The 24,189-nt window shown below is 43.5% G+C and overlaps 2 protein-coding genes across 8 annotated transcripts in view; one reads left to right on the top strand and one right to left on the bottom strand.

Moving 5' to 3' along the window:
* Nucleotides 1-11,301, bottom strand: part of EFCAB7 (EF-hand calcium binding domain 7) — a 317,322-nt gene extending 306,021 nt beyond the window's left edge. The window contains exon 1 of the mRNA XM_078669291.1: nucleotides 11,238-11,301. The gene's annotated coding sequence lies outside the window, so the exon portion shown is untranslated. The remainder of the gene's footprint in view (nucleotides 1-11,237) is intronic.
* Nucleotides 11,302-11,933: 632 nt separating this feature from the next.
* ITGB3BP (integrin subunit beta 3 binding protein) overlaps nucleotides 11,934-24,189 on the top strand; it is a 277,373-nt gene continuing 265,117 nt past the window's right edge. For all 7 annotated transcript variants that reach the window (XM_078669225.1, XM_078669232.1, XM_078669250.1 and 4 more), the window contains exon 1: nucleotides 11,934-12,116. In XM_078669225.1, the coding sequence (XP_078525351.1) occupies nucleotides 12,112-12,116 (5 nt within the window). In that variant the 5' untranslated portion in view covers nucleotides 11,934-12,111. The remainder of the gene's footprint in view (nucleotides 12,117-24,189) is intronic.

The raw sequence follows: 24,189 nt of genomic DNA on the forward strand, positions 1-24,189 counted from the left end.
TGGGAAGCTAGTAGATGGACACTAATTAAGCAGACTCAATCTGTGCTTGATCCGTGCTCCACAGAAAGAAAAGGAATTGATGCACGCCATGTGCTGGCCAATTAGGAGGCACCATAGAAGAATGCAATAAAGCCAACAGTGGGCAATTGTCAGGAGGGCTCCAAGCCCTATACTGTAAACAATTCCCTTTGCAAGTCCCGCGCATACGCTGTGTAGGCAAGACCTAAAACCTGAGAATGCAATCAAAGCCATCTCTTTATTTTCGTTTCCCAATATCCACACACATTGTATTACCTAATAAGCACTTGCTCATTTTAGAAACACGAGTCATGTGCACACACACACATACACATCAGGATCTTCATAGATCAACCTGTGGACACTGAACCAACTCTTACTAGCAGCACCTGCAGCAACTTTCATAGTACTCACATGAAAGTAAAAAAAATATGACCTTTTAGTCCACACATCTTAAGATGTAACATGAAAATAGCATATTCCAGTAACAGAAAATGTATAAAATGAACAAAAAACACATAGAAGAAAAATCATCACTGTCTGAGAGACAATGCTGCTAAAGAGTCATTTACTTATTTATTTTTTAATGTACTTGCATTTGTTGTGGACACAATTCTCATCATAGATCTCCAAGTTTATGTCTAAAAGCAATGTAACTACTTACAGACGCTATGAGAAATCTATGTTATAGAACATATTATTAAACACACCCAACACAGCATACCTGTTGTAAGCACCATGGCATGTTGCCATGTAAAGCTTCTCTGAATTACTCAAATCACCGACTCATTTAAATAAACATAAGACTAATAACGCAGACCCTTCTATAGGCTTATAGAACTATTTCAATTCGAGTCCCGAAGTCTTGCTCTAAACTCCATTTTCATAATGATTTTTTTTAACAAGGGAAAATAAATTTGACCAAGAGCTCTTGGTGCACTCCAGGTGTCTAGTGTATATCTCTCCTTATCAGAGTAGTTGCATGTTCATGTTCCAACATGTATCTAACTGGAGGCATTTGGGTTCTCCTATAAATCAGTTGTTTATTTTGTTAATCAATTTGCTGCGTATCTCTTCCTGAGGACTGCCATATCAATAAAATGTATGGTATTACTTAGCTAATAAACATACCCATACTTAAAAAATAAAGTCTCCCCAAACTTAAATGTTACTGAGATGTTAGAAAGGACCATAATACATTGTTTAATGTGATCAAGAATGTAAAAACTACTCAATTCTTAGAGAAACTTATTCAAGCAAATTATTGTTATCTTCTGGTAAAATAAGTTAATCTCAGTATGATCAGATGTTTGAAAAACCAGCATCTTACATGATCCAAAATAAAATTGTTCTTTGGCTATAATTATCGTGTACATCTGAATATAACTACTCATCGTCAGAACCTACGGACTCAACATCGTGTCATATGCAGACGACACCCAGCTCATTCTCTCCCTATCCAACGAGCCCAACACCGCCAGACGCAACTTTCGAGATGGCATGGAAGCCGTCGCCAAATGGATGAAAAACAGCTGCCTACAACTAAACACCAACAAAACAGAAGTACTCATCATGGGCCCAAACCCCGACGCCTGGAGTGACACCTGGTGGCCCACCGCCCTCGGAAACCCGCCAACCCCCACAGACCACGCACGCAACCTGTGAATCATCCTGGACTCCGAGCTCAAAATGGACCGCCAGATCAACTCTGTTTCATCTTCCTGCTTCCACACCCTCCGCCTCCTTCGTAAGACCTTCAAATGGATCCCCCTCGAACACCGAAAGACAGTCACTCACGCCCTGGTCACCAGCAGACTCGACTACGGCAACGCACTCTACGCCGGAATAAACAAAAACCTCATCCGCAAGCTACAGAACATCCAGAACGCCGCCGCAAGACTGGTCCTCAACCTGCCAAAACACTGCCACATCTCCCAGCACCTGCGCACACTCCACTGGCTCCCCATCGAGAAGAGAATCACCTTTAAGATGCTAACCCACGCACACAAGGCCCTCCACGGCACCGGACCAGCATACCTGAACAGCCGACTCAAATTCCACGCACCCCAAAGGACCCTACGATCAGCCCAGCTTTCCTACGCTGTGGTCCCCCGCACCAGAAAGACCAGATCGGGAGGCCGCTCCTTCTCCTTCCTCGCGGCCAAAGCATGGAACGCCCTTCCGCTCCACCTCAGACAGACAACATCGCTCCCCATCTTCGCAAGAAACCTCAAAACCTGGCTCTTCGACAGACCCCCTCCTTGATGGAATGGAACCTGCACCCCCCCAACCCCCCCCCCCCACCCCTAGCGCCTTGAGACCCTTACGGGTGAGTAGTCGCGCTTTAACAAACTCCTGATTGATTGATTGATTGATAACCAATATCTAATTACAATAAGAAGTCTATTGCTCATCACATGAATGTTGTTAAATGGCTCCTCTCACAATCAGGTAAATGTCACAATTTTATGATACCAATCACAGGTATAATGCAAGTCATTCACGATTAGAACTTAACTATTTATGACACAATATTGTGTAGAAAGTAATAAAATATATAGAATTCTAAGCAAACGTTGGAAGGTAGCCCTCTAACTTATCTCTGATTTGACCCCCATTTAAGCATAAGATCCCTTTTAAAAAAGCCAAGACATTAAAAATATTACTCAGCTTTTCTCAGCCTTAGTAACACAGTAAGCTGTTTGAAACAAGCACTGGCAAAGGCAGGAGGTCTGACCTTAGCAATATGGTCTAACTGGTTCCATTGTTTAATTAACCATATATCACTAGAAGGAAAAGAAAAAAAAGAAAACATTCTGCCTCTTAAACAGGGAGGCCATAAACTTCTAATAAAACGTTTTAAATTAGAAATAATCTTAACCATCACATACATATTTCAATACTTCCATTTTAATCTATTTATTTGTGCTTTACCCCGTTGACCTTGGCGCGAATTCCGCTGCGGTGCGGGAGAATTAATGAGTGGGCATGTTTCGGATGGCCCCCGGTTCCATTCAAATAAAAACATTTGAGCCGGAAAATAAAAAGCATCTACGGCTAGAGAAGGGGTGGGATTCAAATGTGCCTCGTAGGTGTTTTTCGGCACGAGGCCCCACCCCTCCTCACACAGTAAAATTCTTCTTAAAGTTTGGAGGTATGCAAACTCCCCCTGCTGTTCAAGCAAAACTGATGGTGCCCTCGCCACCTTCACACGGCAAGAGTCTTTACTGCTTGCCCCTCTCCACCCTAAGGCCACCTGAATCTCACATTTGCTCCTATTGTCCCTCTAAGTCTTTCTTGGCTGTGCTCTCATATGGGTGCAAATTCAGGACGGTGAGTGTAAAAAACACGGCAAAGGGTCAAAATTCAGAACAGTAGGTTGAAAGTCAGGGCAAAACTTTGGGACAAAAGGTAAGTTTTACAGACACATCAGAGGAGGTTGCACAATAGTTTATAAGTAAGTAAAGAGAAAACCACTTTAGGTCAAGTCAAAATAAGTTTATATTAGGTTAAGACAATCGTACACTTCACAGTGTTTCAGTATACGCAACGCTTTGAGCAGTTGATGTCTTTTTTGTGGTATTTCATATAATAATGATCTATTTATATGGTTACTGCACTTGGTTGACAAGTCTGATATTTTGTTTACAATTCTTGGTCCCGAGCAGGCATGTTTGGTGAGAGAAATGGTCAGGAAGATCTGCTCGGATAGACCTTGAGAGAAGTAAAGCAGCACGCATAGGATGCAACCAATTGGGACCTGCAGTGCTGGACTAGAGTGCAGTCCTCAGAGTTACCAGCTTTATGTGTCAGATCATTTCAAGCATTCCATTTCTGTTCACAGGGCTCGAAAAAACCACTCGCCGATCGCATTGGCGACCCAGATTTAATGAGGACAAGTTATTTGTAGGTCCTACTCGCCCTTTCTGGCTAGTAGGAAGGCAAACTAACTTTTTTTTTTTTTAATTTTTTTAATTGATATTTACATGTTACAGAGAATAAAAAAAGAACAATGACATACTACAATTACATGTTTGTAGGCATTAACATTGGGTGCTACTGGTTTCCTCATGTCTGGTCCTGGTTTTTTCTGCACGTCCGACATTTCTGAGCACAGGTTGGTGCCGTTGGTTGATTCATCATTGAAACATTAGACTTAACATACAACATGGAAAATAAAGCTTGACGGGTGGCTGTTTGTTGTCAGGTCGACCGGTCAAGTTGGGCTCTATTTTGGCTGCATTGGGTCTGGTACTTTGGTCTTCATGGCGGCTTGTATGTGTTTAGGTATATGTCCAGTTTCTGCCACATTTTCCTGTTTGGGTTTCTCAGTGGTGTGTGTCTGAGTCCGGTGTTGTCTGCTCCTCTGAGGAATGTTACCCAATTCAGCTATCCTTTGAATGTAACTTTGGAGGTGTCCTTCCATTTGGCTAAGATCGTTTTCACTGCTGTAGTCAAGAGGAAGTCTAGGAGGAGTCTGTCATGTTGAGTGGGAACGTCTGTCGTGATATGGGCCGTAGTGGTTGTGGCAAAATTGCGTTCAAGAGAGCAGCCTATCGTTTTGTTAATGAATTCAGTTAACCTCCCCCAAAAATTTTTGATTTTTCTGCAGTGATATTTAAGGAGGGCGAGGTCGCCTTTTTCTGTGTCGCAGTTCCAGCACCTATAATTCTCTTTGAGCCCTAACGATGCTAGGTGCGCTGGTGTCCAGTGTGCTTGGTAGAGTAGCCAGAATTTTGTTTGTGCTAGCACCGGTGCTACTATGTTTTTTGATGGGGCTGCCCAAAAGGTTTCTAGTTCTCTTTCTGCGAGTTTGGTACCTAGTTGCTCTTCCCAATATTTCGTGTTTTTAGCGTTGAGTTTGGAGGAAGTGGGGCGAAGAAGTTTATACATGTGTGACACCTGATGGCCGCTTGCATTTATTGTGTCCATGTAGTGGAATCCTAATGGGTAGAAATGAGGCTTCAGCAAATTTATTTCATTTAAACATCACCTAGTAAAGTGTCTTGATTATTTTGATCCTATTAAAACCCTGTTTCTAGCATACTTCTGAATTACAAACAAGTGGTCCATTTGTGGTGTGCTAACTGCTGATATGTTTTGAAACACGTGCACTGTTTATTTACAGATATTTAAAAGTGGTTGTGTGTTACAAACAAACTGACAGCTTACAGCCTTTGTTTTCACACCCCCAAGACAATTTTGGAAAACATGTTTCATTCACAACACTTTTGTCATTAAATATCAATTCTATTAGCTTCTAAAGCATTCTAAAAAATGACTTTACTGTGCACCAGGATACGACAATCTTTGAGGAGGCTCTTCAGTGATTGCCTCACTATAACCAACAGTGCCTCTCATCGCTCCAAAGTCCCTCTCTCACGTGTATTTCATTTGTTTTGTAGCCTTTCTCGTAGTACCAGTATAAGATGTCAGAGCACTTTACATCACACACACATACAGAGACAATGAATCATATGTGTGTAAATCAGTGTACAGATCATGTTACATGAGGCAAAGTGCACTACAAGATATAGGATGCACGTCACCTATAATGGTAGGCATTTTTTAAGAGTGCTTGGTCTGAAGAAGCACAAACTCAGGATTCAGAACACAACACCATGGATAGGGTTAACTTTAATGATAAGAATGTATTCCTATCCTAACAAACTTTTTTTAGCAACATCAGGATAATGAAAGACTGAGAAAAAAACCTAACTTTGAAACCTGCACCATGCAGCTTGCATGCAGCTCTTTGATGGCAGTTCATAGCTCACTGGGCTAGATTACATATGTAACTTATGAACTGCACAGTAACAATAGAATCTCAGTGACAAAAGTAGTAACCCACTGAGATCTGCACATAAAATACTATTCTTTGATATGCATGGTACACATTCTTTGCAGCAAGCATATTAACCCTGTGTTCTACCTTAGATGATTCAAAACTCCCATCTCGCTCCAGAAGGAACATTAGTCACCAGACAGTTGTGAACCTCACCTGAATATAAGTGAGGCCGCTTTTATTATTGCCTGAAAACTGCTGGATATACAAGGAACTTTGGATTGCCAGCCCCCAGTAACAAAAGCGCCCCCCCCCACCTTTCCGGCCTCCCAGGGAAACGCTCGACGCCCAGTCAGTCCGGCCTTGCTACCACCGTCCAATGGTGCCCCTCATCTTCACAGAGACCCTCTCTCATGTTTATTTAATTTCTTTTATAGTGCTTCTCATCTCAAGTATGTAGCGCAGGGTGTCGGAGTTCGTTACATCACACATATATTATATAGAGACAATGGCTCATATAAATGTGAATCTCAATGTATAGAAAATGTTACTTAAGATAATGCCGGCTACAAGATGTAATCATTCTTTCATCCATCATTCAGTCTTTCACTATTCATTCTTTCCTTCCATCTGTGTGCCCATCCATATCCAAACACATTCAACCATTTGCAAACCTATCCATCATGTATCCTTCCATCCATCATTTCACTCATCTATCCCTCCATCCACCCTTTCACTCATCCATCTACCATTTCACTCTATCCATCCGTAGACTCATCATCCTCTCTTCCACCCATCCATCCATTCACTCATCTATCCAGCCATTTTCCCTTTCACCCAGCCATCCTTTCACTTACTCATCCATCCACCCAGTCACTCATCCTTCCACACATTCACCCTTTCAGTCATCCATCCATCCACCCTTTCTTTCTCCATCCCCTTTCAGTTAGCCATCCATCCTTCCACCAATCCACCCATCCACTCTAGAATCCATCCATTTACCCAATCACTCATCCGTCCTTTCACTCATCCATCCATCCTTTCTCTCAACCATCCACCCTTTCACTCCTTCACTCATCTATCCATTCTTTTGTCCATCTATTCTCCCCTTCACTCAATCATTCATCCTTACATCCACCCTTTCACTCATCCATCCACCCATTCTCTTGCCCATCATCCACCCTTTCACTCATCATCTATCCTTTCACTCATCCATCCACCCTTTTACCCATACAGCCATCTATTTACCCTTTCTCTCATCCATCCTTCTACTCACTCAGCCATCCATCTTTTCTCTCATTATCCATCCGTTCACCCTTTCATTCATCCATTCACCCTTTCACTAATCCATCCAGCCATGCACCCAACCCTTCACTTACTCACTCATGCACCTTTTTCACATTAATTATTGGCGGACCCTTTGTCTGCAGAGTTGCAGGCAGAAGCAACCATCAAGAACTTTACCCATGATGCAGATCCTAAAGCAAGGGGTGGAGTGGGAGGAGGGTTCACTATGCCCCTGCACATCGTCAATCTGAAAACTTGGAAGTCATGAGTCATGCATGATGCACATTGCCAGGACTTGAGGGGACTGTGACATGGGGTTGTTTCCAGGGCTTTAAGTGGGATGAAAAAACTGGAGGTTCTTGCCCCAACAAGGAGTTGAGGCTTCTCGCAGGGGAACAGTGCTGCTCCCTTGAAACTCCAAAATTAAGGACAAAATGTGTCCGTAAAAGGTATGATCATGGACAACGGACGTGAGATCCAAATCTCGGACAGTCTATGAAATTTACAGACAGCTGGTCACCCTATGCCAACTGCACTATAGCTTGCTCCATTTGCACCGCCCAAGGCACTCCTGCTACAAACTGCTCTCTGGCATCCCCACTTGCTCTTTCAGCACCCTCACATAGCACTCCTGCTGCAGTGTGCCAACTTCCTTGTGGCCATGCATGGTTCTCTAGTCCGTGTCTTCCACACCCTGTGAGCAAAAATGGGAAGCAGGAGTGGACCGCTTGAGGAAGAGGACTGACAGCTGTGAGAAGCATCAGTAGTCAGACTGGAATAAGGTGGTACTTAAAAAAAAACACCAAAAACCAATGTTGATGCTCTGTATTTGTAGGTGTGCACATGTGTTCCCATTGTATAATGCTGCCCTCAAACAAGGGAGCGAAATATTGCCAGCTCGTGTGTATCCATGTGAAGATGCTGTCTGTCCACCAACCCTGGTAAAATGGACACAATGATCGTAAATCTTGCCAACATGCAAGCATATCCAAGTGAAGTAACCCATTGTCCACTCTAATAAAATGCTGGCCTTGGCACAATGGTAGTAATTCTTGACAACTTTCGGACTTCCGTGAAATGATGTCCAGCGTCCATCTGCGGTAAACTACATGGTGGGTGAAACGCATTGGATGTGTTGCGCATTTCATGTTTTCAAATGATAAATAAATGGATTTACGAGAACATTAAGAAAAACTTGCCTCTGCCATAGTGATTTTGCGTTGACCTTTGGATTAACCTAAGGACTGTGTTTCTGAAGTTTTTTTATATGTGCTCTCTTATTTTTTGAGTGTTGATATTGTATTCAGGACAATTAATGGTGGCTGGTCTTTAGAGGTGGGCATACTACATGGGACCATTCAGGAAACAATAATTGGTTTACATTTCATAGCCCATAGTCAAAACCTTTATTCGATCAGATATAAAATGATCATAAAAGTACCAACAAAAAAAAAAACTATTTTCAGTATTCATTTTCATTTTAGACAATAATATAATTCATTTCATCTATAGTTAAAAAAAATTAAAAACAATCAAGGCTTTTCCATAATATAAAACTGGTTGTTACACTATCAGGTCCCAAATATTCTCAATCAATTTTCAAGTTACAAACTCATTGATTGTTGGTATCTCCTGCTTTTTTCTTTTTTTCATACAGGCCCTTAGGCACGAAGCCAATGATAAACATATCAAGTGGTCAGATAGACCTTTTAAAAAATATAATGCCCCCCGGCTTTGATTAAAATTATTTTCTTTAATAGCGGCTTTAGATAATCATTCCTTTCCTTCTTATAAAGACTGCAGAATAAAACTAGGTGCAAATCAGTTTGTTTAGACAATTTGTCACATGGGCACAAAATTAGATCAGTGTGGTTATACGTTTTATCAGGGTAACCTAACATGAGTGGGATCATGTTCAATCAAAACCTCAACAATATAAATCTATGTTGTGCATTAGTGACTATCTGCCAAATAGAAAAATCCTCTCTCAATCACTGGGGGGTTTGAGCGAAAGGTTACAACTGCATGGTTCTCTCTATGGTGTTACCTTCTCTCATAATCCATCATCTTCAGAAACATGCTTTTAATCTTTTGCTTTGAGATCTTTCTGCATGAGGATGGATCCTTAAACAATTGGGGAAGGCCAATTTTGTTCAAGAGTGTTTCTACATAACCCAACCATCTCGACATCCTAGAATTATCCATGTTTAAACAATTCTTTATTATTGTTTGCGTCAGTGGCACTGTTTCCCAATTCCATATTGGGTGCCACAAGAGGATGGGGGCCAGTTGTAATGTAGCTGAAACGTGAGTTATGTGTAGAATGTAGTTGGAAGCAGAAACAGGAAGGCCCACTAAGGATTTTAAAAACTTATTTTTAATAGTTTGGAGTGCGCCCGTCTCTACAATGCCCTCACCCCAGCCCCATATGTTACTGCTGCCTTAACTTTGGCCTGATAAATATGTCTTATCGGTAAGAGAGGCCTAGCACCTAGTTTTTTTAGCAAATGATTTTGCAGCAGAAAGGCTTCTTTCCATTACCCCCTTTCTTCCTTCCACTAACCTTGACCACGAAAAGTCCTTGTCCAAGACTACCCCCAAATAGGGGAAGGAGTCAACAACCTCTATTCTCTCCTTCTCCACAAATAGGGAGTTCTATCTCTTTTCCTTGCTCCCACTATAACTGCAAAGGACTTAGTGTGGTTTACCCTCGGATCTATTTAGTCCATGAAGGATACATACGAGGATATCAGATGTTGAAGACCGCGCCCCGCCCTGGCGATCAACACCGCATCATCTGCATATGCGAGGATAGGTAGGAGTTGTGAATTAAACATGGGAACGTCTCTTGGAGTCTTGATGAGAGTGTTTTCTACACCGTTTGTGTAAATGGAGAAGAGGAATGGAGCAAGAACGCATCCCTGCCTAACTCCTCTAGCAATTTTAAATAAGCGTGTGCAGTCCCCGTTTTTAGTGTATCGGACCGAGGCCATGGCATTGGAGTACAGCTGTCTGATTAAATTTAATATTGCTGGGTCAACCCACTTTTCGCCATTATAGTCCATAGCTTTTCATGCACCACAGTTGAACGCTGCCGACAGGTCCATGAAAGCCATATATATTTTCCCCTCCTTCATCCTAGTATATTTTTCTGTTATAAGCGGTTTAAGCACTGCTGGAGTCCATATTGGGCCTGGATTAAGATGTTGTTTTCCTTGGCCCATTTTATTTTATATAAACACAGGTAGTGGTGCGGCATCTCAGACCCTCCCACCTTATATCGGTTTGTTTGATTCTATGTCATGATACTTATTGGTCAACCTGGTAAAATGCTGTCCCTCACATAATGGTAGTATTTCTGGGCAACTTGTGGGTATCTGGGCATGATGTCCTAACCTGGTCAAATTCTAATCCTCGTACATTGGTGATAATTCTTGGCAACGTGCTGGCATCCATGGCATGCTGGCCACCACTGGTAAAATGTTAGCCATGGTATAAAGGTGGTAATTCCTGGTATGATGTTGCCAATCTCTAGCATAATTTTGGTCCTGAAAGAATGGTGGTCAGTCCTGGCACATAGTGTGCATACATGCTAATGGCTGATCCTGGTGCTAATCTTTTGCCTATTATTGGGTATTCGTTGGACTAGGATGGTTCTAGAAGTAGTATGGTTACAATTCTGGCCATACTGTGGACATCTGTAGCACAATTGTGGTGATTCGATTCAAGACGCATTGTGGGCATCCATAGACTCGCACACCTGCAATAATTCAGATCACTTCTGGGCATTATTCACACAAAGAATAAGGCTGCGGTATGATAACGTCAAGACACCTATGTAAAACTTGCTATGTACAATACAGTTCAGCCGGCTCCGAGAATGGAGTAAACTGTGCAAACAATATATATAACGTGAGTGTAGGTGAGCAAACGTCGCCGACCCTCTACCCAAAACTTAGGACGGATGCTTTTTTCTGGAGAAAAAAACTGATTTTGGAGAGAATGGTGAGCTAAGACTTGTATAAGCTTCCTGCGCTGTACAGCCATTGCCTAGCATATAAATGCGAAGATAGCAAGTTCTAGATGAATTGCTCTTTACAGAAGCTATCGGTGTTGGAGAGAGTGTTCACTGCCTTAAGTTACTCACTTTTGCGTGGAGGAAACTGGCCAGTTGAAAGCTGCGATGGTTTGAGCTCTTCGGCCCAGGACGATAAGACTTCTGTACTGGAGTAGTGTTTCTATGGAAACAGTATCAGTGACATGAAAAAGGGACTAGACTGTTGCTGATATTGAATCTATAGATGTATTGACTGGAGACAAATCCTTTACTTTATATTATAACATATTGACTTACGGATTTAAATAGCTCAACTTCTTATTGCAAAGTACTAAAAAAATAGCACTGCACTGGTGAGGCGGGCAATATGCAACCAACAATAGTAATGAAGAAGTTCGAAATTAACAAAAAAATAAACGTTCCAAGATGGCACTCTTTCTTTTTTCCCTCTCTAATTATGTCGATTTGTCAGTAGCAAAAGGTACGAAACAAAAATAATTTTAAAAAATCACGTTTCACATTAGCACAGCTATTTTAAAATATAATGCATTGCAAATACAAAACAAAAGCCGGTAAGGTGACATATTTACACGCTGATTTATATAACATATGTATCATTTTGGAAATGCATTTATTAGAAATGCGATATGTTACGATCCTTTTCTTTCTGGAAAGGCAACGCAAACACATTCCAACATGACTTCCGTGTGTTCTTCGTGTCATTGAGCAGGTCTGACTCTTGTCCGTTTTCGACTTCGTCTTTGATTAGGCGAATGACGTCTCTTGACACTGACAAGTCTGGAGGTGTTTACCATTGAAGGCGGTAAAGTACAAACAGCGAGAGAAAGAAGCTTGTTCTCTTCTCTATGCATCACAACAACATTCTCCATGTGTGTTCTACAACTGACCAGCTTTTTATTGGAATAAGCTTAAGAGGCAAAGAACCATAAAAGCAGGATCCGTCATGCCGTAAGTATCACAACTTGCCAATTGGCTCAGTAGTTCACATTAGCAGGACATCGCTCTAATAATGAGGAATCTGTTGTTTTTCCCTATTTTATTTTATTATTAACGAGTTATTTTTTTCTCATTTTATTGTTGCTTTTTTCATTTTCAGTACTTAAAGATGTAATGTATGCTTGACAAAAATGTATCACTGCCATGTCATTTGACCGCTCGATTGCAGTCCACCAGCCCCTAAACAGGTGGAAGGTGTGTTTAAGAAATGAAATTAATGCAACAATTGTTCGGATTACTGCCACTCGGCATTACCTTGCTAACAGCTGTTCCACAACCGCCATGTAAAGCCTACTGCCGCTAGGTTATGGTGCGGCAGGTGTTCTTTTTTGAGCAGGTTCGTCTTGCATTCAATATGTGGTTTCTATGCTTTCTCTAATATTTTTTGGATTCACGTGTAAAGTCCGAATCCAACAACAACAAGGATTAAGTTACTTTATTTGTAGAAATGAAACACTGGTAAGGAGGAGCACGGAGGTTTGCACCTTCACTCGTCCAGCCCTCACGTCGTCTCTCTCCCTCCACTCTAAAATAGAATGAGACGTGCTGACTGGTGCAGGTGCCATATAACATATGAAATCATTCAGTAGAATAAGACAAAGGAGGTGCGATGGCTGGGACAGTTGGCATACAATACCACACATTTCAAAATAAAGTCTGAAAGTCTTATTTTTTTCGGTGTCCAAGTATTTTCTGGTGCTTATGAGGAGAAAGAGCCATATCCATTCTTTCTCAACTGGAGAAGTCCAGGAAATAGCAACAAAGTTCTCCAAGCACACAGACATTAGAATAAAGATCGTGCTTTCAATTGTTCTTTTATTTCCTTGTAGTTATGTATGCTCCTTGCCAACACGTGTTTCGTCTCTAGCAGTTCCTGTTATAGTAGACTTCATCAGGGCTTAACATTTAGTATCAATAGCCTGTTTCTGCAAGGGGCATACATCCTACTGACAAGGTTGGAAACCTTTGGAGTAGAAGGAACGGCGCTCAACTGGCTGCGTTCGTACCTGACAGATAGATGGCAGGCAGTGGCACTCCCTCCATACCACACGGGGTCCCACAGGGGTCTGCGATCAGTCCAATCCTTTTTAACGTTTACATGCAACCCCTGATGGGCATCATCAAGGCCCATGGTATTAGCGTGATCAACTATGTGGATGACACGCAGCTGATGATCTCCCTTGATGGCGCCCATGCAGAATCACTTGAGACATTCCATACTTGCATGCTGGAAATGGCAACTTGGCTAAAAAGTAACTCGCTACAATTTAATAGCGGTAAAACAGAGATCATGCAATGCAAAGTGGGAAGAATTGCCAGAAGCCTGCCTGTTGACTTCTGGTCTTTAGCCTCAGATGGACCACTGACACCAGTAAAGACGGTGCGGAATTTGGGGGTCAGCTTTAATGACAACTTAAACCTGGAGACCAACGTCAACAAACAGGTGAGCAGTTGCTTCACCCTAATGCGGGGCCTCCGAAAGCTGCTACCTCTCCTTCCAGCACAGACCAGAGCAACCGTAGTCAGGAGCACCATTCTTAGCCGCCTGGATTACTGCAACGCTCTGCTACTGGAATCTCCGGCATATCTGATTTCCAGACTCCAGAGTATCCAGGCGGCAGCAGCTAAAATGGCACTCTCTCGAGGACAACGATCCTCCACCACTCTAGCTCTCCTGTGTGCACTCCTGCTTTATCAACAACTCCATCCACAAAATCATCAAAATCCATACCTGCACCCAAGGTAACATCATTACAACTACCTCCACTTCCAACATCCACAATAGAATCCGCTTCCTTGTTGAAAATCACAACAAATCTCAAATTCCAAACTTTACCATCACTTAGCTGAACAGCATTGCTCAACACTTTTGTTACCTTCAAAGGTTCAGTAAATTGACTTTATCCCTTCTGTACTTTCCAAGATATATTTTTACTTTAACCAAAATCCCTCCTTTATCTCTATACGTTGTGATCCATGTTTAAGGGCAAACATCTCTTTATATTTCTTATGTCTAATTGCAATTTTTTAGTACTCTGTTGAACCCTTCTAACATGCCATTACCCTTGTTTTATATAGAGATGTAGCTCTGTGCTTAATTCCCACTCTATTAAAATACTCCTTGGACACATTCGACAAGAACTGAATACCTTTGTCAGATATGATTTGTACTGGTAACCCTTCCTTGATAAATACTTTATAAAAAAAATTCAAAACTTTCTCAGAAGTTATTTTGTTCACAACCTTCAAATCAGGCCACCTTGAAAACACATTGATGACCACTATGATGTATTTAGCTTCCGCACCAATGGGTCCCATTATGTCCACAGCTACCATATGCCATGGTTTGCTGGGAATGATGGGCTCACTCTTATTAGGTCTTAAGGTAAATAACAATGTGTCCGAATTGGCACACCACATGCAAAGCCTCACAATTCTCTCAATACACGCATCCATACCAGGCCACCAATACCATTGTTTCACCCTTTGCTTGGTTTTTACACTACCGCAATGTTCGTTGTGACACAACTTGCCAATGTTAATCCTTAAAAAAGAAGGAGGCACTATTCTATCACCCCTATTAATAAAACCATTCTCTATAGATAACTCCTAACTAGGGCTACCGGTTTGATGGTATTTATTTATTTGCCATTTTCATCTGTATTTATCCATATTTATTTTTTGGGCATTTTATCTGAATTTATCTACCTCTATTTTTGACACAAGCAAAAGACGACTCTACTGCTAGTGTTTTTTCCATATTTATTTAAATAGACAATGCACGCATGCACTCGGTTGTTATTGGTCAACAGAATACAATAATCAGAAAACTTTGCCATTATAGTACAAACACGTGCATTTCAAGAGACTTTGAGGACATTAAGGCTCTTTCTGGTTTGTTAATGAAATGAAGACCACTGAAAACCCGTTCACTATTTGCTGATGATACAGGAATGGCCAAATGATTCAAGTAAAGTGTACAGAGTGTTTGCCATTCTTCTTTCTGAGTATGCCAGTATGTAGTTGCACTGATCTTTTTGTGGAATATTGTGCATTAAATATTTGTTGAATTCTTCTTAACCCCTTCGACGCTCATGACGAGCTCAGCTCGTCATGAGGTACGCCTGTCGTACGCTCATGACGAGCTGAGCTCATCATGAACCGCGGGTTTTGCGAATCTTTAGCGCACAGCAGGAAAACGCTTAGTGCGGATGGTGTTAAACAACATTCATTATATCTGCATCAGCTCCAACCAACATGAATAAATGTTTTTAATCATTGAAATCCTGACTAAACTGAATTTTCTTGAATGGATCCAGGATTGAAACCCATTTCCAAAAAGAGCTGTAACTCATTTGCCCAGTTATGTTCCTGCTAGGACAGCATTCTACTTGTTTTTCAGTGCATCTTTAAAAGTAATCATCTCTTTTAGTAATACATTTGGTTTTTAGGTCTCACACCTGCGCCGCAGCGCGAAGCGCTGTCGCAATGCGAGACCTATAGTTGTCGACTATGCTTTCAAGGGCTTGCAAGGGAGACAGGAGATGGGCCCGCGCCCGCTGCAGGCCGGATTGGGATGCACGCATTCACCACGTACAGTTACGCTATGTGCCCATCTCCTGTCTCCCTTGCAAACCTCCTGCAGTTACTTTCGCTTTCCCTCCGCCCTCGGCTCCACGGGCCGTCAACGCACCCCGAAGTGCTCCCTTCCGCTATCACAGCACAGCACTGATTGAGAAGTGCTCACCCACCCCACTGCCCCCCAGCACCCAGATCTGTCATCCGCAGGGCTCGCAGCTCTCCTTACCTGTGTAAGTCTCACCTTTGCTCGCGCCATGGCTGCTGGCGGCAACGGGAGGCGCCGCTGTGCCCCATCGATCCACCTGCGCGTCCTCCTGAGGCTCCGGCTCCCTCTCAGGTGCCCGGTGCCCCCCGCACAACTCCTTGCTCCACCAGCAGCTCTTTGCCCGCGCGCCTGTCTCGCACTCCAGCAGCCTCCGAGCCCAGGCGGACGCGCCGCTGGGGTCAGCTGCGCGCAAGCTCTTCTCCCACAAAAGGCCATAGAGGGCGCGTGCCAACTGAACTGAGCATTCTGGTACTTGTAGGCAGGGGCGGATTGGCACTGCGGGCATTCGGGAATCGGCCGAAGGGCCGCTGTTTCAGTGCCCTCCGTGGGCCGTGTTTTTTCTCCCCTTTCCCAGTCCACAGAGAGTGCTCTCTGCTGTCTGCTCTCTGTCGACTGGGAAATGGGAGAAAAAAAACGTCCCACAGCACGGAGACAGAGACAGAAATGAAAGCGCTTCACTGTGCAAGCCATACAGCGATTATCAGCTGTGGCCTCTACTGCACCCCCTGCCCTGCAAAGCAATCACGCTGAGGGTGGCTGGGGAGGGGGTGATAGTTTACAAGAATCGGCCTCCCTGGGGGCCAGGTGTTTCTCAGGCCTTTTGAGCCATTTTCACCATGGCCCCCCTGGGGCCCACGCTGCCTGGGAAACAGTGATAGTCTTAACACCTCGCCCACAGCCCCTCACATTCAGGGCACAGTGGGCGAGGAAGAATGGGTCTGGCTGTGGGGGCCAGGTGATGTTTTGAAAGCGCACAATCTTCACCTTAGCCCCCCCCCGTGCAAGAAGTTTTAAAAAAAAGGGTTATAGTTCTTTCTCGGTGTCATTTTAGAACTGATGCATTTTCAATATTACATTCAAGGAAGTCATGGTTGCAGCTTTTCTATTTTATGCAACTAACAACCATTGACAAAACCTATAGTTCTGGCTTGTTGTAGGTGTAACATTACTTGCTGTATTATATATCTGAACGCAATGACAGAAGCAGCAAAATACCAGTCGGGCGGCACACTATGCTAAGCACAGATTTGTAGCTTAGGTGTTTTAAGCTACGCCCATAATTACATTGAACACCCCCTTTGGAGAGACCCCTCAGTTTTGTCATCCCACTTAAAGCCCTGGAAACAACACCATGTCACAGACACCTCAGGGCCTGGCACTGTGCATCATGCATGACTCATGACTTCAAAGGTTTCAGATTGACTATGTGCAGGGGCATCTTGAACGCCTCCCTTTGCTTTAGGAACTGCAGCGAGGGGTGTGTTCCTGATGAGTCTCTTCTGTCTGCAACGCTGATTACAAAGGCTCAGCTCACAATTATTGTGAAAAGGTGGGTGAGAGAGTAAGTGAAGGGATGGCTGGATGGATCAGTGAAAGGGTGAATGGATGAATGAAAGGGTGAATGGATGGATGATGAGAGAGAATGGGTGGATGGATGAGTGAAATGATGGATGGATTGATTAATTGATAAGTGAAAGTGTGAATGGATGAACAGATGTGTGAAAGGGTGGCCGTAAGGATGGATGAGTGAGTGAAAGGGAGGGTACATGGGCAAAAGATTGGATAGATGAGTGAAGGAGTGAAAGGATGGATGGATGGATGATTGAAAGGATGGATGAGTGATATGGTCAATGGATGGATGCATGAGTGGATGAGTAGATGGATAGTTGGGTGGATGGAAGGAAGGATGGATGGCTAAGTGAAAGGGTTGATGGAGAGAGAAAGGGAGAATGGATGGCTGAAAGGGTGAATAGGTGGAAGGATGAGTGACTGGGTGGATGGATAAGAAAGTGAAAGGATGGCTGGATAGGTGAGAGGGCAAATGGCTAGATGGATGAGTGAAGAGATGAATTGGGTGAAAGGGTGGATAGAGAGAAAAAGTGAGGATGGATGTGTGGATGACTGAAAGGGTGAATGTGTCTAAGGGTGAGTGACTGGGTGGATGGATGAGTAAGTGAAAGGGTGGCTGGATGGGTGAAAGGGTAAATGGATGGATGAGTGAATGGATGGGTGGAAGAGTGGATGAATGGGTGGATAATGGGTGGATGAGTAAAAGGGTGGATGGAGGGATGGATGAGTGAAATGATGGATGGAAGAATACATGATGGATAGGTTTGCAAATGGTTGAATATGTTTGGATCTGGATTAGCGGCATCTTATGTTTGCCACTTTACATCTCACAATGACTATCCAAGCAGATCTTCCCGACCATTTCTCTCACCAAACATGCCTGCTCAGAACCATGAATTGTAAACAAAATATCAGACTGGACAACCCAGTGCTGTAACCATATATATAGATTATTATCATATGAAATATCACAAAAAGACCTGCACAGTTGATCAAAGCTGCGTGCATACCGAAAAACCGTGAAGTACACCATTGGTTCAACCTGATATAAACTTATTTTGACTAGTGCTTAAATGGTTGTCTATTTACTTACTTACATAATAATGCGCAACCTCCTCTGATGGGTCTGTAAAACGTACCTTTTGTCCAGAAGGTTTGTTCTGAATTTTAACCCTTTGTCCTGAATTTTTACACTCCCCATCCTGAATTTGCACCCATGCCAGTTGGTCACCCTAGTCCTGACACTCCCATACAGAACTACAGAGTGTTCACCCTGCCTTTTCTATTTGGTTACTCTTGTAACCAGATGCACCACACTGCCAAGCTCTAACTCAAGAGGGGCCATCTAATCCCCTTGGCATCCCACTCTCCACAGGGCTGACCAAAGTAGGCTGAGTAAAGCTAGTAGCTAAGTACTCAAAGCTACATCGAGTGTGCCTCAATTGTCATCCCACCGAATCCAGAAAATACTGCACTAGACTCAGTTCAGTAGGTCTTCCTCAAAGGTTTACTTGACTTGCCACATCCAGCACCCAGAAATGCAATGTGTTGCTAGCCGATCCCTTCCTCTGAAGCAAGAAGGAACCGGTAGGAACCATTTTGTTTACCATTTCTTTGCACAATTTACTGATTCATTTGTGTGCCAGTTAATAATGTAACTTTATTTTAAAGGCCTCATCCAAAATGCAGACAAGGGGCATATTTCTCTATATGCGAAACATATTAATTAGTAAGTTTTGGTTCGTTTTTGTTTGTAGTGTGTAGGTCTGACTGCACTCTATTTTAGGTCCTAGGCCAGAATGTGGCAACATGTTTGTGTGTTGATTTCAGGACATGTCTAAGACTTTATGTAATGTGATTTCTCAAAAGAGAGCTGTTTAGCCTCATTCTATGCTAGGGCTTGTTCGAGGCCTAAGCAAAATTTGCAAACTTGGCACTTCTTTCTCTGTGCAGAAGAATTAACTTTTCTAGCATGTTCAGGTTAGAATTCCTTTTTGCAGATTTTATATCATTTTCATGGTTAATTGAGTAATCCTCAGTCTCCTCATGGCCCAGACTTGAAGGCAGCAACAGATGTGAATAAAACTGTGTTTTTTGTATATAGACATCACTTGCTGGCTGTGAAATAAATTTATGACTAGATTGTACAGATACATTTTTTCAGCATTCTTTACACCCCAGACTGCCTTTTCCTCATTTGTGAATTCTTACTTTTGTTATTACATGTTCTGTTCCCAGAGATTCCAGTCTTACCCTTTCTCCTTGACTTTGTACTAGATTTCTGATTTATGTGATGATTAGCTGGTTGGGAAAAAGTATCTAACGACCTTGTGCAGGGCGTTAAGACTGCATGTAAGTATTCAGTTATCAGACCTGCAGTGCTCCTAGTCTTTACCAATGTTACTTGCTCTGTAAGCTTTAAAAGGCTTAATTTACTAAATATTTCTCTACGAATTAGACCTCAAAGAGTAACCAAATAGTGTTTCATGAAAGGGCACGCCCCTTGACGGTGGGCCACGCCCCTTGACGGTGGGCCACGCCCCTTGACGGTGGGCCACGCCCCTTGACGGTGGGCCACGCCCCTTGACGGTGGGCCACGCCCCTTGACGGTGGGCCACGCCCCTTAAATGTATGCCACGCCCCTTAAATGTATGCCACGCCCCTTGAACGTGGGCCACTTTTTTCGTCAGTGCCCGGGCCAAATTGTGATCCCAATCCGACCCTGCTTGTAGGCCCATACTTCTAATGCAATTAATAAAACTACAATTTCCGCCACAGGGGCCTCGCTATTATTATTGCACGATTTATTTTGCTTTTACCCACGGCCCCATTTCTAAACTATTGTAGCATTAACCGTAACTCTGGCAGCTGAAAAACCAGGAATGCCTTAAAGTGTCTCACATGGGCTAATAGACAGCAAAGGAAGCTGCATTCCCTTAATTCTCGTTTTGCGCGCCAGGGGGGGTGACGCAGCGATTAGAACTCGATCAGCACCTGTCTGAAGAGCTTTGCTGAATTGGCAGCATGTTTGAACGAGATAAAAGGGTGGGCCAACCCCTGTGCTCTCACTAAACTAAACCGGACACAGCTGTGAAATGAATAGTAATGGGGCCTCTTCACTGCTTGCTAGCTAAAACGAACAGAAGACCCTCAATAAGGTCTAGAAATACGGTCAGCCGCCTTTTCGCGGACAAGTAAATTTGAACGGATTCTAATGGAATGCAAGCCCTACACGATTGTTTCTTTAATTTTTTATCTCATTGAAAGAAAGAATTTAGCTCCTTAAACTAGTTTTTTCGCGCAATGGCGACAGCTTGTTTTGTTTAGTTATCACGCCATGCTCATGACTTAAATATGCATGAGTGCTGTGCTTTATATTTTAGCACGGCACCCGCTTTATACAAAGAAATTGTGCATACTGCGCACCTCTCGGGACGACCAGGGCCGGACTGAGAACCAAAACCGGCCCTGGCAAAGTGCTCGGACGGCCCCCTAGGGGTGCGACCAAGCTCTTTGGTGGGGCCGATTTTCGGCCGATTTTGTTACAGGGCCGATTTTGCAGGTATGCTGCAAAAACAGCCCTGTAACAAAAACGGCCCCCAGGGCCCAAAAACGGCCCCCACCCTTGCGGCGCACCGGGGGATTGCCCGGTGCCTGCAACGGCCAGTCCGGGCCTGGGGACGACACATTCCGCGGCTGCAGAGATAACATGGGTCCCTGTCCGATAATCCTGCCTCCCCATTTGTGTAATGGCTTCGGGAGCAGGAGCAAGGGGAGGAGAGCGATTTAGCTCGCTGCGGGGGTGGAGGGGGTAACGACTGCCGACGATCACACATTCCGCTGCCTGAGCGATGCTGCACTGTAGCTGGTAACAGATGGCTGCCGACCAATTCACAGGTAACCCCCGTAAACTCTTTTAATCTAGCTTTTAGGCAGACTACAAGACCCTGATTTGTGTACGAGTGGGGTATAGAGGAGGTGAGTTCCCGCCGTAATCCCGACTGCGTTTATTTTCTCTCCAGTAGTGCATCAAAGCGCTTTAAAATAGTTTGTTCCTGACTTAAAAACGAATTGAAGCCTGTGCGTTTATTTCAGGCAACATATACAGAGCGCTTACTTCAGACAACTACAATGCTTGTTTACACACCACTTGAGTTAGCCATGTGTGATCCTAGGCATCATAAATAAGACCGCATTTATATCATATGCACATACTTATAAGAACTGTATTTTTCCTGAACAAGGCGTCTTACAACTCCTGTGATTTTTATAGCATCTAAGACTGCCTGTTTATTTTGTATGTACTGTACTTTTCGTACCCAGGGTAGAGGTTTTACCCGCCATGTACTGTGTGTATTTTTTCGGTGGTAGTTCTCTTCTATGGGTATATACTGGACACACCTAGGGCAAGGCCATACTTACACATTTTATATATTTCTTGTACTGTATGTATCGTGCCCTTGGGGGAAGGGGTGACGTATTCCGCTGCATACCTGTTTTCTACTGTCCATACTATGTCCAAGGCGTTAGTTACACCTTCTGTGTGTTTATTCTGTCTGAGTGTGATAGTTAAAGGTTCTTTGTGTTACATACTACACTTCTCATGACCTGTGGGCAATAATTAAAACTTCTAAGGGTATGTACTGCACCTATGATTTCCTGGGCGCTAGTTGAAGCTTCTCTTTACTGCGCGTGATGCACGTATGGTGGCCGCACCTAATGTGTGTATGTTATGTGCCACACATGTCGTGGGCCACAGTTTCTGTATGTTTTCATCTAACAAGTGTATCGTGCCCTGGTCGATATCTGCACTTTCAATATGGTTGTGTCCTGTACTTGTGATGTACTGGGTGGTAGTTACACGTTCTGTATGTTTATTATGAACCGGATGTATCGTGCCTTGAGCGATAGCTGCGCCTTCTGTATGTCTGTCTGTAATTCTCATGTCCTCGGTGGGTCTTATACATTCTTTGTATTTCACGTCCCATATGCATGGTGCACAGTGTAGTCCTTACACCTAGTGTATGCCTCTGTCCTGGGTAGTAGTTACAACTTTCTTATTTTATGACCATACGTACCATTTCTTGAGTGGTTGTTACCCCTATTATTTTGTATAGGTTTATTCCATATGTTCCATATGCATGATGTAGGGAGTGGTAGTTGGATCTAATGTATGTTTTGGCCAGTTGGAACATCTGTATATTCTTGTGTTCCCACATGTATGACGGCTGGGGGAATGGTAGCACCACCTTCTATATGGTTGTCATGTACTGTGTGTATCACGTCTTGGGCAACAGTTACGCCATCTATGTTTAGCTGCTATATGTATTCTGTCCTGTTTGGTAGATACACCGTTATATGTTTCTTGTATACTGCATATGTCATGTTGAGCGCGGCTGTTACACTTTCTGTATATTCCCAGAGTGGTAATTTTACCTATGATTGGGCTTTTGATCTATTGCATCTCCCATATCCAGGACGCAGCTCACACCTTCTGTAGATTTCTCTTGTAGAGCTTAGAACACGTCGCTCTTGAGCGTCTTTTGTTGGGTCCCAGTGCTGTAGCTCACCCGTGGGCACATATGCATGGGGCTGGCATCCTTTGGCCCAGCTTCCTGTCAATGTAACGTGAATTGTGTCAGGTGGTGATGATGGGGGTCTTTGATTTTAGAAAAAAAAACTGCATTAGAAAGTAAACCTGTCCTTATGACGTGTACTCTGCCTGGTCCTGTGTGTGCTAGGTATGCAAGTTTTAACATAGAAACAGCAATTATTTTAAATGGCCAATTTTAGACTTTTCTAAACATGCCCAATTTTGGTAGACAGTGTGGAACTAGATAGAGAAGAAACTTATATTTGCCCAGGGTCACACAATGTGGTCAAGCAGAGAAGCAGAGGTTGCACTTCACATCTCCTGTTCCCGTAGTCAGCAGTAGGAGACCCATGGTACATTTCCTCTGTGATCCTGGGCAAATCACTTAATCCCCCCGTGCCTAACAAAATGAATCTGTCCGTCTGTAACGTAACTGGTGCTCATGTGAAGCGCTCCGATGCCTTCTGCTCGAGTTAGCGTTGTAGAACAAGTATTTGCAATGCAATTGGTCTCGCATTTACGCGAGTTTAAGCTATTGGCATTGTAAATAACAATGCCTTTTATTTATGTTTTAAGAACTGTTAGACCTGACTGCATCTGGGGATACTCTAACCAATATTATTTATTTTTGTCCCCCTTAGCCTCCCAGGGTTTCGGTTTTTATTTTTTATATATATGTCCACCAGGATTTTTCAGTGCTGTCAGGGGGCTAGGTGTTCCTTGGTTATGACGCCATTTTCCCCTCATAACCTGTGAGGCCTAGTTATGCCCCTTGAAAATCTAGGGACACCCAGAAACCTAAAATGGTGTCCACCAACTGCCATAACGGACACTACTGGAGAACAGGCCTATAGGCTAACATGAGGAACTTTCTAGACGCATCCAGTGACTTCTGCAGGTCTCAGGCCACCCTATAAAAGGCCAGTGACCAGCAGCCATTTTGTAGTAGTCTCAGGAGTGACCAGTGAGGAGAGAGGCGACTTGCGGAGGAGGATTGCGCACCAGAGGTGATCAGATCGACCTGTGGGCCGGCTGTCGCGTGTTGGGAAGTGCCCCCTTTCAGGCTGACCGAACCCCACTGTCACACCAGCCCTAAAGTGTGACCAGAGACTTTGTAATTAATTTGGAGAGCCCGGGTCGTGTTGTAAGGAGACCTTGATAATCTACAACCCAAATCGACCCTTGTAAGCGTCCTGCTCACGTGCCCTGAAGGCTGTGGGCATCCTAAGTGAGCA

The sequence above is a fragment of the Lissotriton helveticus genome, chromosome 1_2 (assembly GCF_964261635.1).
Source record: "Lissotriton helveticus chromosome 1_2, aLisHel1.1, whole genome shotgun sequence".
NCBI classification, from domain to species: Eukaryota; Metazoa; Chordata; class Amphibia; order Caudata; family Salamandridae; genus Lissotriton; species Lissotriton helveticus.